Here is a 17,891-nt window from a genome sequence, read left to right as displayed (position 1 = left end):
TGCATTCCTTAAAAAAAATTGCAAATATTCCACTATTAGAAAACATGCACAAAAATATTAAACATAATTTTCTAACCCTAATCAGTTCTTCACAGTAGAGGTGTCATATTCATCACATAGGTATAGTTCTACAGAAGTAGAATATTAAGACAAACCTGCTAAACTTACCTGTAGAGGTATAAACTGGTTGTGAGAACCAACTGGTATAGTTCCTGCAAGAGACACGCTTCCTGGATAGGAACCAGGATAATAGTGTTTGCCATGAATAGGCACTGGAGCTCCCCAGGACACTGGACCGAACATGTGAGATGATGGAGGTATTATATTAGCTGTGAAAATGAATATCTTTTAGCTCTCTTTCCTCATAAAGAGCATATCAATTGCCCAAAACCCAAAGCATCCTAGTGACATTTCTATATACGTCCTCCCTCCAATAATGCCTTATTTTCTTCATACTTGCTTGAAAATAGGTAGTTATTGATTTTTCAACAACAAAAAACAATAAAATAACTACTAAACAGTTCTGCTTTTAGAGTACATCTAGGTGACAGCACTAAGCTGCTACATCTGTATTTCAGAGCACACATAAATTTGCATAGATTTTCACATCTTTAGCCAAGTGAACTATCCTAGTCAGGGGAAGTTAAGATTGGCTATTAGGAAAATGTTCTTCTCCAAAAGGGTTGCTAGGCACTGAAACGCACTCTCCAGGGAAGGAGTCAGAAGCACTGAGCCTGAAGTAGTTCAAGAAGCATTCAGACAGTGCTCTAAAGCATAAGGTTTAATTTTTAGATGGTGCTGTGCAAAGTCAGAAGTTGGGTTCAATTAGTCTTTTGGGTTTCTTCCAACTCCAGATATTTTATGATTCTACCCTCAGGGGATGAAAGACGTAGCAGTTGCTGTGTGGGTTACAGGGATACTACAGTTGTGCTGACTAATTACAAGCAGTCAGGTTGATACAAAATACAATTTACTCTGATACAAAATAGTGAAGACAGACATGCCACCAGGATTTGTACTACTTGTAATTTAGCAGCATAATGTTTTGCAGTACACAACAGGATTGAGATGCAGCACTTCAGTGAAAGTTTCTTCTGAACAAATAAAACTACTAACGCCTGGAAAACCAAGCCTGAAAACCAATAAACCCACATAATTTAAAAAAAAAAAAAAAACAACAAAGGGATATCTTCTGAATTTTGAACTGTATCAGCTTTGAACTGACTACTTTTTTTTTTTTTTTAAAGGAAAAAACACCTAGTACCATAATGGAGAATTACATTAAAAAGGAAAAGAAAGAAGAAACAAGAGTCGGGAGAAGCATGATTCTCTGAATTGATTTGCATATTGATGAGAAGAGGTTCATGCACTGTTTTCCAAGCAGTTCAAATGTAAGACTACACTGCAAGATGACCAAAAACAAGGCTTTCTGAAAGGCACCTGTTCTCATACAAAGAACTATTACAATTACAGGCAATCATGACAATACCTGAAATGTGTACTAGTCAAATGCTTACCAGGGGGTTGGGGAAAGACTGGAGGAATAGATCCAGGTGGCACAGGAACTCCTAGTGGCTGGTAATTTGGAAACATCGGTGGAGGAAAAGGCAAGTTAACTCCTACAGAGCTCTTTGAAAAAATAAGCAAATGATGGATTACAAGCAGACCAATGCAACAGAGACAAATATCTTAGAAGATTCTTTGCTGTCCTCACCAAACGCTGTAAAGCAAATAGTGCAGCTTTCTCCTTTGCTTCAGCTTCAGAATGGCACTGCGGTCCATGAACCAACAATCCATTGGATAATTTGATGTGACAAACAGTCATAGTCTAGAAAAATGAGACAAGATTTTTCAGGGCATTTGCACTGCAGACAAACAGTGAGATGGAAACAGGGGCTTTATTGTTTGCTTTGAAAAAAATGGGAACAAAAGGAGCTAAGTTTTATTTTTAGATAGATTTCAGTACACAGTCCAGATGTTTAATAAAGGGCAATGGAAACCAAGCTGAGAACTTGAACTTTTGCAGAAAGTGAGTATTACCTGTGGTGTTTTCACAAAAGAGAAATCAGGCTGTGACATTCCAACAAGAGAACAAATACGAGAAAGTTCAGAAACAGGAGTAGACAATGTGGATTGTTGACCAACAAAAGGGTGACCTCCAGTTTCCAATGCTGGTGTACTCTGAGGGCCTCCAGTGCTATGAGGATTGTTCATATAAGCAGCTGATTAAAAAAAAAAAAAAAAAAAAATGCTGTATCACAAATACTTCCTACAGTGAAAGAAGAGTAACTTTGTTATTAGCATTGCATGAGTCATATTTGTGGTTTTTTTCCTGGTATTTTCACATCTGATGAACAAAAGAAGAGAGTATGTATAAAGTAATTATTAATGCTGAATAAAAAAGTAGAATAGAAGAATATGGATGTTTAATTATTTCATTCTGAAAACACATACTGAAGCATACTGAAACTCTCAATTACGTTGATGTCTAAACATACCCATTTTTTTTGTTTGTCTATACTGCAATGCAGCTCCATGGCAATCCTGTCTACCAGGGGAAGCAGGAACATCATTAGCCTGGGATTTTACTTCATTCCTTGTTTCCAGGTCAGAGCCATCTATCTTCAAAATTTCCTTGAGCATTTGTGTTCCTTTCTGTAAAAATAAAACAAACTCTTCAGGGACATGATAGCATTCAACCCTCTTACTTCATTCTGTATATTACAATCAAGTACCACAAATTAAATATTACAATCAATATTACTCCAAATCTGCCTTTTTGTTTTTCTATCAGTTGCATTTTTAACAAAGCACAGATAACAGCATCTTTACAAATGTGTTCGTTAATTTTCTTCTAGAGTAGCTAATTAGAAGCTCATCAATACGTTCAAGAAGGCTGAAAGAGGTTTCATGGAGTTTCTCATAATAAAAGCATTGATGATAAAACAGCAGAAGCTAAAGTGCCACATAATGCTTCCTGCAGTACACAGACCATGGCAAATGACTGTGGTGATAGATGTTCTTCATTTGTAGCTCTTGCTTCCTTGGAAGAAGTCTGCACTTCATTTTCTTTGGAAATTTTCAAAGAAGCTAGAAGGCTTTCAAGTTCACTCTCCTTCTAAAGAGAAATTAAAAAAAAAGTATATCAACTTCATGTATTACCAGTAGATGCAAGAGGAAAGATGTTTTAGTTTGACATTAATTTTACACTCATTCAGGACTTTTTTTTTTGTCTCCTCTCTGAGTTTGGGCAGATCACAGCACCACTTGTTAGACTGGGAACAGACATCCAGAGATCATATAAAGTTTTGCACATAAAGAGCAAGCAATCTATGAAGGAATGATTGAAAGAACGATCAAGGTTAGTGGAGTTTGTCTGTTACAGACAGGAATTTGAGCACAAGTGAGCAGAAATAATGGAAACAAAACTAGGGAGAAACAGATACTATTAAAGAAGCACATGAAAATCGATATAACATCCTACCTTTCCACCTGTACAGGGACCATCACTTGCAGCCTTCTGAACTACAGGCACACTTTCATTTCTCTTCAGAAGTTTGACATTGTGCTTATTCATGCCTGCAAAATTCTGAAATAATACTGCAGTGTTTATTATTGAATACTAATATTCCATTATTTATTATAATGCAATTGAATTTAAAACAAGCTAATATTCTTATTCAGTAAAATGTATTTTCCTATTACAATATAGCTTTTACCACCTGAGATGAATAGGAAAATCACTTGTTATCATCATCATGTTCCTAACACTCTTAATTTTCTGTCTATAAAATAGAGAAAAAAGATCTCCAAAATAATGCTAATATACTAAAAAAATCAAATAATACGTCCTTAAAATGGTTACTCTGATCATAGTGAAAAGACATGAAAACATTTACTCAGCATAGAATAAATTACCTGTTTGTTTGATATTTTATTATGGGGTTGACTTTCGCCCCTTGTAAATCTGGAATCTTCTTTGACTACAAACAGAGAATAAGAATAAAAAACAGTCTTTAAGAACATTACAAAATATAAGAATCAAAACAACCAAACCAAAACCTAACAACACTATACTAGTACAGAGAGTTGCATTAATTTGAATGGTTGCATTATATGTCTCCAATTCATACTTTTAAGATTATTTGGTGTATGCTTATTTTTATAGAGTAAAATACATGAAAACGAAGCACGTGGTGACAATTTCATATTCTACAAACATGACTACTTGCAAGCATATTTTCAAAGCCAAAGTTTTTCTTGTTTGGCTGTTTCTCTGTTTGCTTTTTGTTTTTTCAGAATCACTTCAGAGGAAATTCAACATAATGATGAACAACTTGGTTTGGGTCTAAATGTGGATTAGCTGTATACATGCACCAGTGACAGTACCTGACAACAACATGTACCAAATAGTGCTTGTATAACTGTAATGCCCTTTTACTCCCTGTCAGTAACTACAAAGACAATAGCCATTTCAATGAAAAACAGACAAAGCAACTAAGTTCTCTCAAATGAAGTTTTCAATCATAGTACTTACATTTTTTATATGGCTCCTGCTTTCTTTGCTGACTTCTAAAGCTGCCATCATTGAAGCCTGGCTTATAGAACTGATTACCAGATCCCAGCTTGATTTCCTGAGGTAGAACTGCACCCTAGAATTTCCAACATCAAACCTTAACAAGAAAGCTACTATATATCATTCACATAACATTTTCATTGCCTCTTTCCAGCTCTCCACATATCCTGTGCAACAGTAGTGTTGCAAATAAGTTCTGAGTCAAAATAACTGGTAAGTCCTTCTGATGTAATGAAATAATGTAGAGAATTAAGAATTCATATTTTGAATCCAGAGATTTGTTTAAGTGTACACACTTACCTTCTCATGTATGTTTTGCTGAACATGGTGAGACTTCCCAGAACCTTGCAATGATTGCCATATACTGCAAAATTCGTTGTCTTGCTTATTCTGTGCCTGACAAAATAAGAAACAATTATCCAATAAACTCAACAGCCTTTAAACTCAACTCCTGAGCAGCTAGTCATATGCAATGACATTCTGGAAACGCCTAGTTTAACAGTGCTCAGACAACAGAACTTCTCACACATTAGAAGAATTTGTGGGTATTTAATTGTGATGGGCTACAATGTATTTCCGCAATATCTTTTGCAGAGAACCACTTGCAGTTGTAATTGTAATGAGCCCAGCGTTGGAGATCGTTTTTCTTTGCTCACTTACAATTTTCAGAAGTTACTAACATGGAAAAGATCACTGACTATATTTGTATATATACACTATAATTGAATTCAGATGATAATTTGAAATGCTTTTGAAAGCATGCTCTCATATTGAAAATATGCTTTCATTTTATAAATAATGATTTACTTTTAAGGCCTTAACATGCTTATCTGCTTCATAACTTTACAGGTATACCACCACAAAACGAAAGGCTAGATCACAAACAATAACTCTTTTTGAAAATCCAGAATCTGAATGTGGTAACACAAGATTTTTTCATTTATGCAAGAAGTGGGACAAGTTCTGCCCCAGTCTGCACAGGGACTAAAACACCTTGGTTCTCTTACACCAGATGTTTGCATACGATGAAAAAGGACAGGTGCTGTAAACAGTGGCCAAAATACTGAAGGAAAAAGGACACTCACTTTATTTTTCTGATTGCTACTCAGAAATGATCCTTTGTGGGGTGAGTTGGAGGTCCCTTGATATTCAGCCCTGAGATTGTAATGCTGTCTTCCATTCAGCTGCTAAATCAAGAGAAAACAGAAAACCTGAAGTGTGTCACCACTCTAAATTTTCTTTTGAATAGCACTCTTCTATACGTTTAGAAAATACAATGCAATTCTTCTTCAACACATCTATGCACATTTAATTACCCATTATGCTTATGTTTTTTAAAGTAAGTTATTAAAAATGAAAGATTAATTAAACTGAACCCCAATTCATCTGTCATTTTTCCTGCTTTATTTCATTTCTGAAGTAATCATAACCAAAATACAAAATTAAAAAAAAAAATCTTGCCTTTCTGCGCAGGGATACAAGTTTGGCCTACAGCAAACACTGAGGAACAGAGCATTAAGGAAATAACTGCATCTCTGCCAAACCAAGCTATTTGCTAAAACCAGCTGCAGCATCAATGCTCTGATCTGAATATTTGCCTTTTGGAAATCCAGCCAAAGCTATTCAAATAAAGCAGAAAATTGTCAGAAAAAGAATGCCTGGTCCCTTTAATTACTGAATAAATTAATTTATCCAAGATAAGAACTATTTTACTTCTAATACACTGACATGAAAGTAATCATTTTTCAGTACCAATAAGGATAACATCCAAGGTTACAATTTAGCTTCCACGTAAAAAACTATGTATGTCCAAGTATAAATGAAAGTAAAGTCTTACTTGTGTAGGAACAAAAAGGGAGCGAGGGGAATGGTTGAGGCCTCCCAGACGCACTTTTTGTGAGCATACAGATGTTAGATCAGATGCATATGAATTGTAGTTGTTCACAGCTGGCTGAGGTTTAACTATGGCCGTCAGTTTTTGATTCCCCATTTCTGACCGAACACCATGAGACAGGTTAATTAAGGCACTTGAGGGCAGACGATAACCTCTGGCAGGTGAGCACCTTAAGTAGAGCAAATTTAACATTTATTTGATGTCATTTAAATGTTGACATTTCAATACATCTGATTTGACAATGCTGTTGCCTCTATACAAAAACATGACTCAAGTTTGAGCATCAGAGGTTGAAAATCATGCCCAATATTCAAATCTAGTACCTTTACATACAACATCAAACAAACATCACAACCCATCTGTTGTGCTCCTCTTTGGCCTCTGGCTTTCAAATACTGGTTTTATACTGCATCTTTCAGTGCTAACCTCAATTTTTAAAAGAAACTGTTATATCACAATTCTGTATTAAGTATTTCTGTAAAAAAAATTGTATATATATGAACCAGAAAATAATATTCTTCTCCTGAGGTGAAAGCTAACGCCAGTGGCAGAACAATAATCTGAAGTCAAGAATCATTTAGTCAGTTTTGTATAACTCTTGATAGTAAAGATAATCTGTTCTACAGGACACGTTCTTGAAAGGAATAGATTGCGTTATGCACGCTAAACACAGGGAATAGGCAAGATTTTCTTCTAATTTGTCTTAAGAAATTAACTTGTCTAAATGCAAAAAACCAAAACCAAACAGTAAAATGAATACTACTGAGTAAATTACTGCACTTACACATTTACCTGCTTACTTAAACACAGAAGAGTTACTGCACTCTAAACTAGAAACATCAGTGATGCCTCCACCTGAAGAACAGTTGAACCTTTTAAAAGGCAGTTAGTTTAGTGCTCGAGTACCAATTTTTGATTGTTCAGAATCCCTTTTTCAGAGGAGCAGATGATCACTAAGTCTGGTTTTTTAACTATATGTTAAACACACGCTGATAATAACCTGTTCGATAAATCTTTGTTTAAAAACGACATTTCAATCTAGCGTGTTATTCTGCTGGTTCATATCTGTCTTCTAAAAGTTAGTAGCTTTGAACAAAATCCGACTTAAACGCATTTCCCTTCATAAAAATTATTCCTACTCAAAGAGAAAAAGAAACACAATTATAATTGAGAAATAAAGCTAAAAAAAAAAAAAAAAAAAAAAAAAAAAGGGCATCTAAAACCACTGGACCACTGAAACCAGAGGCCAACAATGAAATGGCTATGGAAAAGGCTATGAAATCCTCTGCACAAACCTTATAGTTAGGCCTCCAAGGAATTCTTCATCAAACAAAACTTCAAAGAGCACATCTGTTTCTCTACTGGCTATAGAAAATGAAATAAAATGTCATACTATGTCCGTGACAAGTAGCAGTTTAATCTAAACTATGTCTTGTCAGTTATGCAGTAAATAATGAAAATAAGTCGTTTAGCTAAAAGAAATCCTTGTTCTTTAAATTAGGAACTTTATCAACAACAATTCAGAAATGCTTCCCCAGAGAAAGTCAAATATGGCTGCCCTGTTAAGATATACTTTGATCAGAAATACACTGAGCTTAACAACTTATCAACCTGACGATCGACTGATATTGCAGGTGATTTACAGCAGTGTATCACAGGTGTCAGAAACCACCAGCAAAAAAGATGCAAGGCATTCTTTGCATTCAGGCAATGAGAAATGGACATCTTCAGCATTACCTTCAGTGATTATTTCTTGCATAATGATAGCTTAAGACCATGTTAACAATTTCTATTATAGATCTCAAATTTTTACACCCCATCTGCCTAGGTAAATCCTTTTGTTTACCTGAAACAGACAGTCCTCTCATCAAAGAAACTGTAAACCCATGTCACTTAACAGAATTCAAATATCATAAAGTAAAATCCAAATTAAAAAAAAAAAAAAAAAAAAAAGAGACAAAATCATACGTGATAAAATTGTACATTCAATGAAATGCTCCTATTGTTTTTACTCTTTTTTTAATTTCAGTTAGTTCTTTTTGCAGCCTGTGTTCTTTCTCACTGAACTCAATGCTTTCTTCATTTTAAGAAGGAACCAAGGGTAAGTAATTTCATATTCAAAGTACAGCTGGATAACACATGAAATTAAAAAGGAATACCTGTAGATTTATTGAACAGTAAATAGTGGCTTCAAGTTGCGTATCTTTCATAGGTGAGAAATACATATGTTTACCACTATTATAGAAAAAAAACCCCAACCCTTTTCTGAAGCTTAGTTTCACATCCCTAGCTTAACTGTTATAAAGCTATAATGCTACAGTTAGGAAGAAAATATTACCTCCTTTAATTCCTATAATGGTACCTCGAAGACCAACTGGTACAGAGAAGTTCTCCCTTACATTGACAACACGGTCAAACAGCCTATACTCTGCATCTCTATCTGGAACAACTCCATTCTGCTGTTCTAAAGGCTGAAAAGAATAAAAAAGGGATTACAATCAAAACACATCTATAATCTGAAACACACTACAAAACAAACTAGGAAAACAGACAAAACATAGAGTCCTTTCCATCCAGACACAATGCAAACAATTTTTAAAAGTTATTTACTGCAACTCTCACTGCTTGAGGAACAGCAGCACTGTGTGTGATTTAAGACAAACCAAGGGGACCAGTTTAGACAATCTAAAACCACCAAGCGTATCATGCCTGTATGAGTAACATAGGTGAGTATCTGAGAAATAGCAGGGAAGATGAGCAGCTGATCATATATCAAGAACCTAACAAAAAGGAAAACAGGGAAGAGGAGACAAATGGAAAGTGCATTTCTTTATACAGCCCACGAGAAATGAAAGTCTGAAAGTCAGAAGAAAGAGAAGAACTGAAGTTACGTATGAGTATTATGTACGTGAATGAGTTTGCAGTTAGCAGAAAACTCTCTCCTTGTAGAGAGAGGCTGCCACTTCAAAGCTGATTTTCTAGGAGGCATAAGAAAATCTATTGTCCACAAATACTGTTGTAAAATTCTGCTTTCTGAGAATTGAAAAGCTGAGTTAAAGTAACGATGATCTCAACAACATTCATTTCAAACAAAATCAAAAACGTTTTATCTCACTTACTCTATACAGCAAATGGGGTTTCACAGTTACTCGCACCTTCTTGTTGCTCTTTCTCTGCTAAAGGAAAGGTAAAACAAAACATGTGAAGAAATAATGTAGAGTTCTTTGTGAAGAAGGCAGCTTTGTGAGACCTGTACAATTAAGTTGGTTAAACCTCATTTTTAAAATATGACTGAATATTTTTGAAGAGCTTGCATTGTCTAATGCCAGAACTCACATCAATTCATGTCCCCACATGTAATTTCAAAGAAATCAGCCCGTTTCTTCATCTATCTTTGCCTTCACCTTTGGGCTTTAGTAACTCCTTTGGCACCTTTTTTGATCTGTGGTGTTGAGAAAATAGCTTTCTAATTTTCCTCTCTAAACAAGTTTTCACAAAAGAGAAAAGCAAGGGAAAAAGAGCTAGTAGTGTACTTGGAAACAGCACTTCAGTTAACCAGAATGTATACTGATGCCTGTTCCTTTCTGAAAAAGCAGAGTTCAGAGTACAGCCTATTGCTGCAGAATTACCTCGAAAACAGTGAGTCAATTAGGAAGATCAAGAAAGACCTCCTCTGAATTCCTGTGTCAATTTACATTGCAAATTCAGATTTTACATTATGTTCTATATTCTTTTTTTTTTGGAATGACAAGTAATCTCCCAGTTGCTTATTCTAATTCAAGACCTTGGAAAATAACAAGCAATCAGTTTTTGGTTCATCACTGCTGACAGTGGCACTAAGCTGCATACCTTGCATTTTTCTATTTCCTCTTCAATTTTCTCAACAATAGCTGCATCCAAAATTTGCAAGTCACAAGATGAGCGAGACAAAGCAGAGACAGGATGTGCCTTCAACCAGGCAACAATTTCTTGAACTTTCTCAGCTCTAAACAAAAGAGCAAATGAATTTAAAACCTCTCAAGTATATATATACATATATACACACATATACTTATATGTGCACACACACACGGCATTTTAAGAGGATTCCTGATTTTAATACTGAAGTATTGTGATATAGGCACAATGCTTGTACACATTCATAAATGATCTAAAAGTGCTCTATGACTTAACAAGAGACATTATAAAAATCAAGCCTAACTGAATGATGCAGTACTGTTTCAAACTTACAACTTTAAGTTTTGCCTCAACAAAAAACAAACAACAACAACAACAACAAAAAACCCAGGAAGTTAAAAAAGAGTATTTAATAAATTATGTTTGCATTTGAACAACTAACTGTGTCCAGCTGTGATTAAAGATTCTGCACTAAGTTCTCACAGAACAGTAAAGAAGAACTTCAGGGCATGCCTCTGAATGTAAACGGAACACAAAGCTGAAATTCTTATGATTGAGAAGTCCATGAATATGTCTCTCTACCTAACAATAAAGGTTTGGTTTTTTTTTAAATGTTATTATACTGCATCTGGAATGAAGGTTGATCCCTGTCTTCCATGATGCCGACTGAATAAATACTAAAATTTGCACCCAGATTTAAATAAAAACATGACCTTAAGCACTTAAAATAATTACTACTTATTTTCCAAAAATGAAAAAAAAGTGTCACTACTTTGCAAATAACACATACTGAAGTTAGCAATAAAAGCAGACATTTTGAAGCAGCCACAGAAAGCTACGTGTCTCATTTATTATTACTCTTGGCATAGGAGTCTGACAAATACTTGGAGTCCACAACTGAAAAGCACAACATTCTGATCATTTTTTCAGACCAATCACTGACCATCATGCTGCTCAAGGAATAGCACTGTTTCAGCTATGTAGCTGCCTCCACGAATTTCAGTACTGCCAGCCTTAATGCTTATTAAAAAGAAAAAAGAGGAGATGGCTTACCCATTCTCATCCTCACCAGGCCAAATGTCATCTTCATAGAATATGTCTTCCTGGCTATTCTTGGCTATATAACTGAACAGTTCGGGGACCCTAAACATTGAATAAAATGAGGGGAGATTTAGTTTCATGTCAGCAGACAAACCAAAAAACTTAACTAAAATAAACTTGGGTAGGATTTGAAACTTCTGAATTCTGGACAAATTACTTTTGAATTTCTGTTTACTTGCTAAATACAAAGTAAACAGTGAGACCTGTATAATTAAGTTGGTTAGAAAAATAGAAGAATTTTGCTGCTGACAAAATTCTTCTATCCTCAACTATGCTTCTCCTTAGAAGGAGAAACTACTGGAAGGAGAATATTGGGAAGCAGAGAATTTCATCAAGCAACCGCAAAAAGCCAACTCTTCAGTTCTTAGAAGACCTATGCCCAGAGGACAAAAAAATCATGACTGTCATGCAGTTGGATAGTTTAGATCAAGTTCATATCCAGCATTTACCTTTCTAAATACTCTGCAAGTAGCTGTTCAACTGCAGAAGAATACATCCACTCATTTCCAACTTTCTTAGTATAGCCAGGAACTTCTTCATTTTTCTTATTGAACTTGAGGTTTAGCCCCACATTTGCTTTGTGATCTCCATGAGGACTGGAAAGAAAAAGAAGTTAATTAGCTGCCAATAACGTGTGCGTAGGCACACACATACACACACACTATCACAGAAAAGCAATGTTCATTGCAGTGTTTAGTAGTCAGCACTGCAACAACTGTAAATATTACAGGACTTCAGCTGTGCTCCTTAAGGTAAAGGAGTATTTTATCATTTGCTCAACAGATTGATCATTAACCATGATGTACAAGGATGTCCCTGGACAACCAGGGGAACAAACCTACATATTTTGCCATAAGAAGATGTTCATATACCATGTTCAGCTGTTCCTGGAAACTATAGTTCAGAGAACTATAGTGATTTCTTCCATTACAGATTTTAAGCAGCTTTTGTCTTAATTAGTACGACTTTTAATTGTAATGAAGTACAATTATTTTTCCTTTATACTCGCAGAAACTATAAGTACAATGAAATTGGATCCCACTTCACCTTTTCATTCTCAGTGCAGCAAAGAGAACGCGTGTTTATCCTACATGGAAGGATTCGTATCAAATCAAAACTCATTTCTCCAATTGTTTGATAAGGTTTTGAATACAGTGACTTAGTGGCTCCTTTCACATTGTAAAAAAAGATTTCAAGGAGACTTAAGTTCTACCTAGATAGGTGCTCAACTAGAAAAAAGTATTTCAGTCTAATGATCTAGTTAGATTTTACATTAAATGTCAAAAATCAAATTAAAAAAACACAATGTCCTGCAGTTCTGCCTGAAACAGAGAAAACGTTGTGAAAATACCTAGAATCATGAACTCAGAACAATGCCTTTATCTGTGAATGCAGTAATAGAAAGCCAGGACCCTTATTTCACATACCAAGATTATCACTTCCTTGAGAGAAGATTCCTCCAAGAACACAAAGACACAGCAGCTCTACATGATTAATGCAGATTTCTGGTTTCTATAGCCCAGAAGAGATATATTCAAAACATGCTTTTTTCAGGTACTTAGATGAATTCCACGCTTTCTATATGTAAGCAGCTTCCCAATACTCTGGGATCCTTTTTTTGTGTGGTGATCAAACAAGCATTTAGATAGTGATACAAACTAAGCTTATCTTTTAACAACTCATTGGCACATCTCACTGTACAAACATGCTGATGAGTGTTCTTTTGCACCTCTGAACTGCACACAAGCAATAAAAAAGAATTTTATCAGGGCAGAAGAGATTTAGATTTAGCTAATTCTGCTTCCCAGTGCTGTTCCCGTAACACCTTTCCAGTTTTTCAGATCCATTACATGTTTATGAAAATTGCTGAAGCTGTGATACTACTGTGTCAATACATTTGGTGCACTAATTTCAAAGAGGGACAGAAGATGGCAGCTTTTTACAGGATGACCCAACCTCATTCTGTTCTCATTTCTAAACATTGCTTTTTCTGTAAAAAAAGAGCTTAATATTACTCAATTATTAACCAGCAGTTAGAAGCCTGTAACCAAACCAGAATCAATCTTAGCTACAACTGAACTGAAGTATGTGGCAGTTCAAATCTCAGTTTCAGTTAAGCAAATAGGTAACCAGAAAAGTCAATTTATATCTTTCTTTAGCACTCCAATTAAAATAAATATAAATTAACAAGATGTTAATTTATAACATTGTAAGGTCCCCACAGGGAGACCTTACAGCAGCCACAGAGTGCTCTCAAGAGTTGGAGTGCAGTGACAGGAAAGGGTGATGATTTTAAGCTGAAAACCAGTAGGTTTAGATTAGACTTCAGAAAGAAATTCTTCACTATTAGGTTAGTGAAAGGCACTGGAAAAGGTCATCCAGAGAAGCTGACATGTTCCATTCCTGAAGGTGTTCAAGGCCAGATTGACAGGAGTTCTAGGCAGCCAGATCTAATAGATGGCATCCCTGCCCGTGACATGGGCACTGGAACTAGATGATCTTTTAGGTCCCTTCCCACCCAAGCCATTTTATTATTCTATGTTTATGACAAGACGAAAAGCCATTGCATGTGAATTTAATTTACAGCCAATATACTTCAAAGTTTCACATCACAAATCAGTTCTATAGTTTGAGAATAAAAACAGCATGAAAAACATAGCAAAGAACTGTAAAATAGTGTTAGAATTTACAAGCTACGTTACAGGCAAAATACATTAACAGGTTTGTGTATGAACTTACTTCTTCTTTGATCCTCTTCCAATAAAGATACTCCCTGTAAATCTGGAGACTAGATATCCACTTACTCCAAGACGGCTGGCCAAAATGTACGCAGGATTGTACTTCACAGCATATTTCTTTAAAACAAACAAAAAAATATTTAAGGATAAGGATTTTCATATAAAGGGCAAATGAATAAGAAGGAAGCTTTTTTTTTTTTTTGAAGATGTTAACAATTGTACAATTTATTTTAAATGGTGTTTAAGCTTTTACCACAAGACAAGGACTTACATGCTGATTCTGTATTAGACGATCAAGCTGAGGTTCACATGGAATACTGAAAACTACACGAATTCTACCTTCTGGCATCACATCACGTGAATCTTGAACCTTGCAGAGAAATGCAACACAACAGAAATGTAACTTAAAAACAGCAGTTTTGGGACTCTGGCCCGGAAGTCTACTTTATGGATAGTTTTGCTGAAGCGTGCACAGAGATGCCTTGGGATTCATCGTCTTTTCCTGACCTATGCAGTACTTTGACCCAGAGGTAATTAAACAGCATTAAAGCAAAAGAATCCAGGATAGAAAACAATCATTGACAGGACCTGCACGTATTGAAAATCATTCCTCATAAATGAAAATATCCTCCATTGAAGCTACACTACTTTACCCCCATAATGTCAGGGACAGGAAATAGCAGAAGCACCCTCTATTTTGACTAACCATTGGGGAATATTCCATTTAAAATTTCAGCTACCAAAATAAGCAGTACTGCCACACAACGTCTTAGATCATTTTAAGCTTTCAAGTAAGAAAGTATAGGGGAAAAAAGCAACAAACATGGAACTAACTTCTCCCATGCAGCCATAGTACGGAGATCCCAGCATAAAGGCTGTACTGCCAGGTGGAAATAAATCATCCAAAGTTTTGATGTTCGAAAAGCGCGAATCAAAGGCTCTGATATCCTACATGAAAAGAGAAAATTGATAATATTAAATGTAGATTCCAGTAGAATCATTAAGAAGTTTCATACAAACAGATGCTTATTATAAAACTCTATATTATAAAATCTGAAATGATTCAAAGGCAAAGAAAGTAGTGCTGTATTACAAATGCTGGTTACACAATCAACTGTGTACCTTGTAGCACAGCACTACAGCATTGCCTGCAAAATATCAATAGCTATAAAAGTCATTTTTTCAGACAGATCTCTGCTTTGCAATAAGGCCCCACATTTTGTGACACAATACTTTCCTAAGTACATTATTGCCTCTTACATACCAAACGACATTAATTGAAGATGCTTATTTTTGTTCATTCTTTTGCATAGAAAGTGTGCATGTTCCTCCCCCACCTCAATGGAGTAAAGAACTATGTGCAAGAAGATACTGAAGTTGTATATTTACCTTGACAACAGTTTGGTAAACAAAAGGAAGAGCTTGTTTTGACCACTGCTTCTCCAAATAAACTTGACCATTTTGGTTTAGTTGATATCTATTACCAGTGAGTAACTGAGCATACACAACTACTGATGTCTCATGAATAATTATTCCTTTTCTTCTCTGATAACTGAACACAAAATAGAACATTAAGTTTGATTACAACAAACAGAACCTCACCAAGATGGTGGAATTAATTTCTTAAAATAAAAGTAACTCTTAACACAGGGATTTTAATGGTTTGTTTCCCACTGTATAAAAAGTACCCAGAACAAACAGCTTCACCAATTGCTTACCCATCGCTGCACAGCCATCAATATGTAGCTGAGTTTGTTGAACACATTTTACCTTTACAGTGGAGAGTAGTTAAGACAGTTAAATTCAAATTACAGGTAATAAAATGGCAAGATGTGTTCTGTTGGGCATCCACACTCTAGAAGTGAGAATTGTATTCAGACTTAACAATGCTAAGCTCTTGAAATTATATATTGCTACTATATGACTCCATTCTACATACTTTCTACAACTGAAGATTACTGAAACTGGAACAGAGAACTGACTGGGAGAGTAAACACTGATACTCATTTATTGACAATTCTTTTGTAACAACTTCTAATTTTGAACACTCAGTAATTATCTCCATATATTCTGAAATTTCAACATATGCTTTTTAAACTTCTAAAAAATTTGTTTTTCCCAGTGGACCATTAACATGCATTGTTATAAACACAGCAGCTCTTCTCTGCCACTTAAATATATGCTAAGGCAACAAAACATAGCTAAGCTATAAAATACAAAGTTACACTTTGATTTTCAAAGTTACTTACTGCTCTGAAACACCCTGAACTTCTTTCAGCCACATGCTTTGTTCCTTATCTCCAACAAAGGTCACCTTAGTTGGGGGCACTGCATTTCCCATGTAGAGTTTCTGTGTTCCATGTGGTTCTTCCAAATAAAACCTTGAAAATTATGACAGATATGAATGCAATCAAATAAGACAACTCTAGGCATAACCAACCACGAGCAAAACTTAAATAGTTAGAAATTATTTTCTAAAGACGTGGAAACCTTGCAGTTTTACCAGCTCCTTTTACAACAGGCCACACAGTATAAATTTTACAAGAAATACCTGTGCACGTGCTGAAAGGAAGATTGCACAGAAATGTCCTCTTCTACATTACTCAATATGGATTTCCACATGTACATTTTTATCTCACAGTTAAGAATAAGCTCTCCAAAAATTTTAAACCTAGAGTAAAGTATTGAAGAGCTGAACTTCTACACTGATAACCGAATCTCAGAATGATATACAAAGATTCCTCCATCAAAGAGTGTTTGATAAATCTGGAGTAATTTGCTGTTAGTAAGTATTACAACAAAATCAAAACTTGTACAGCCTAGTAATCTTCTTCGGAATGAAAAAAATAAAGAGGGTAATTAATTATCTATGGAATATATCTTACTTAGTTTCTCCATCTGACACAGCAACAACTCTGGCTTCCTCAAGGTGCGGCCAATTAACAAAAACCACCTTTCCAAGTACCAAACTGGCAACATTTTCCACTGTCTGAAAAAAAGAGAAGTTACTGTCACTAATATTTTTTTTAAACACATTCAAATTGTTTCTTGAAAACATTTTCAAATTGCTTTTGCAAAAAGAATGGCTCTAGTTAGTGAACTGTTCTCTTCCAGAACAGAAGACCTGTTTTACCTTACTGTGCTGTAACAGATACTACACATAAGGTGATTAGAAATGATGAAGGGAATCATACTTTCTACCATTTTAGGAAGAGCATCACATTTCAAATGTGTGTCTTTGTATCTAGTGTATGTCAGTCATAGGAACGGGGCTGATGTCCATTTCTGGTATATATTTCCTACTGTGGTGTTGGTTTTTTTTGTTGTTTGTTGTTATTGTTGCTAAATCACTCAGAAACTGACAATATGAGCTTAGTAAAATATTTTATACAACAGACTCAACTTCTATATTTCTCAGAAGCACTTCTGTCCAGGACTTTCATAGCATCTGTAATTTTAATCTTATTCTCTTTATCCATTAGTTTCAGCCACTTATCAATCTATTATTTTTGCACGTTTAACTCTTTGCAGTCTGTCTTAAGTACTTACTCCTCCTATTTACCACAAAATCCTACTTTGCTCTTTAAACTTTTCTGTTTTCCAGTATCTATTTATCAAAAATTTTCTAACTTTTTACTTCCATTTCTTTTCCTGAATTTGACATTGCTACTTGGTATTTTTGATT

General features: G+C 35.2%; 1 protein-coding gene across 5 annotated transcripts in view; it reads right to left on the bottom strand.

The window, feature by feature from the left end:
* The window catches only part of XRN1 (5'-3' exoribonuclease 1), a 40,376-nt gene that overhangs the window by 7,750 nt on the left and 14,735 nt on the right, over nt 1-17,891 (bottom strand). For 4 of the 5 annotated variants that reach the window (XR_006169156.1, XR_006169157.1, XR_006169158.1 and 1 more), the window contains exons 19-42: nt 17,092-17,195; nt 16,456-16,587; nt 15,596-15,758; nt 15,041-15,154; nt 14,478-14,576; nt 14,208-14,323; nt 11,918-12,064; nt 11,421-11,510; nt 10,320-10,455; nt 9,590-9,646; nt 8,809-8,941; nt 7,766-7,835; nt 6,414-6,639; nt 5,662-5,763; nt 4,877-4,972; nt 4,538-4,652; nt 3,919-3,983; nt 3,485-3,589; nt 2,993-3,118; nt 2,499-2,655; nt 2,041-2,222; nt 1,715-1,828; nt 1,518-1,629; nt 169-329 (exon numbers count right to left, since the gene is read on the bottom strand). Coding sequence is in view for 2 of the 5 variants with exons in the window: in XM_042820679.1 (XP_042676613.1) it covers nt 169-329; nt 1,518-1,629; nt 1,715-1,828; nt 2,041-2,222; nt 2,499-2,655; nt 2,993-3,118; nt 3,485-3,589; nt 3,919-3,983; nt 4,538-4,652; nt 4,877-4,972; nt 5,662-5,763; nt 6,414-6,639; nt 7,766-7,835; nt 8,809-8,941; nt 9,590-9,646; nt 10,320-10,455; nt 11,421-11,510; nt 11,918-12,064; nt 14,208-14,323; nt 14,478-14,576; nt 15,041-15,154; nt 15,596-15,758; nt 16,456-16,587; nt 17,092-17,195 (2,922 nt within the window). In the remaining 3 variants the exon portion in view is untranslated. The remainder of the gene's footprint in view (nt 1-168; nt 330-1,517; nt 1,630-1,714; nt 1,829-2,040; nt 2,223-2,498; nt 2,656-2,992; nt 3,119-3,484; nt 3,590-3,918; nt 3,984-4,537; nt 4,653-4,876; nt 4,973-5,661; nt 5,764-6,413; nt 6,640-7,765; nt 7,836-8,808; nt 8,942-9,589; nt 9,647-10,319; nt 10,456-11,420; nt 11,511-11,917; nt 12,065-14,207; nt 14,324-14,477; nt 14,577-15,040; nt 15,155-15,595; nt 15,759-16,455; nt 16,588-17,091; nt 17,196-17,891) is intronic. The other variant, XM_042820681.1, reaches the window with a different exon arrangement.

This window comes from Centrocercus urophasianus, unplaced genomic scaffold (genome assembly GCF_019232065.1).
Source record: "Centrocercus urophasianus isolate 14NV4802_14NV808 unplaced genomic scaffold, USGS_Curo_1.0 seq_19, whole genome shotgun sequence".
NCBI lineage: Eukaryota > Metazoa > Chordata > Aves > Galliformes > Phasianidae > Centrocercus > Centrocercus urophasianus.
Note: the sequence above shows the minus strand (reverse complement) of the source record. Positions and strands in the feature narration are given on the sequence as shown.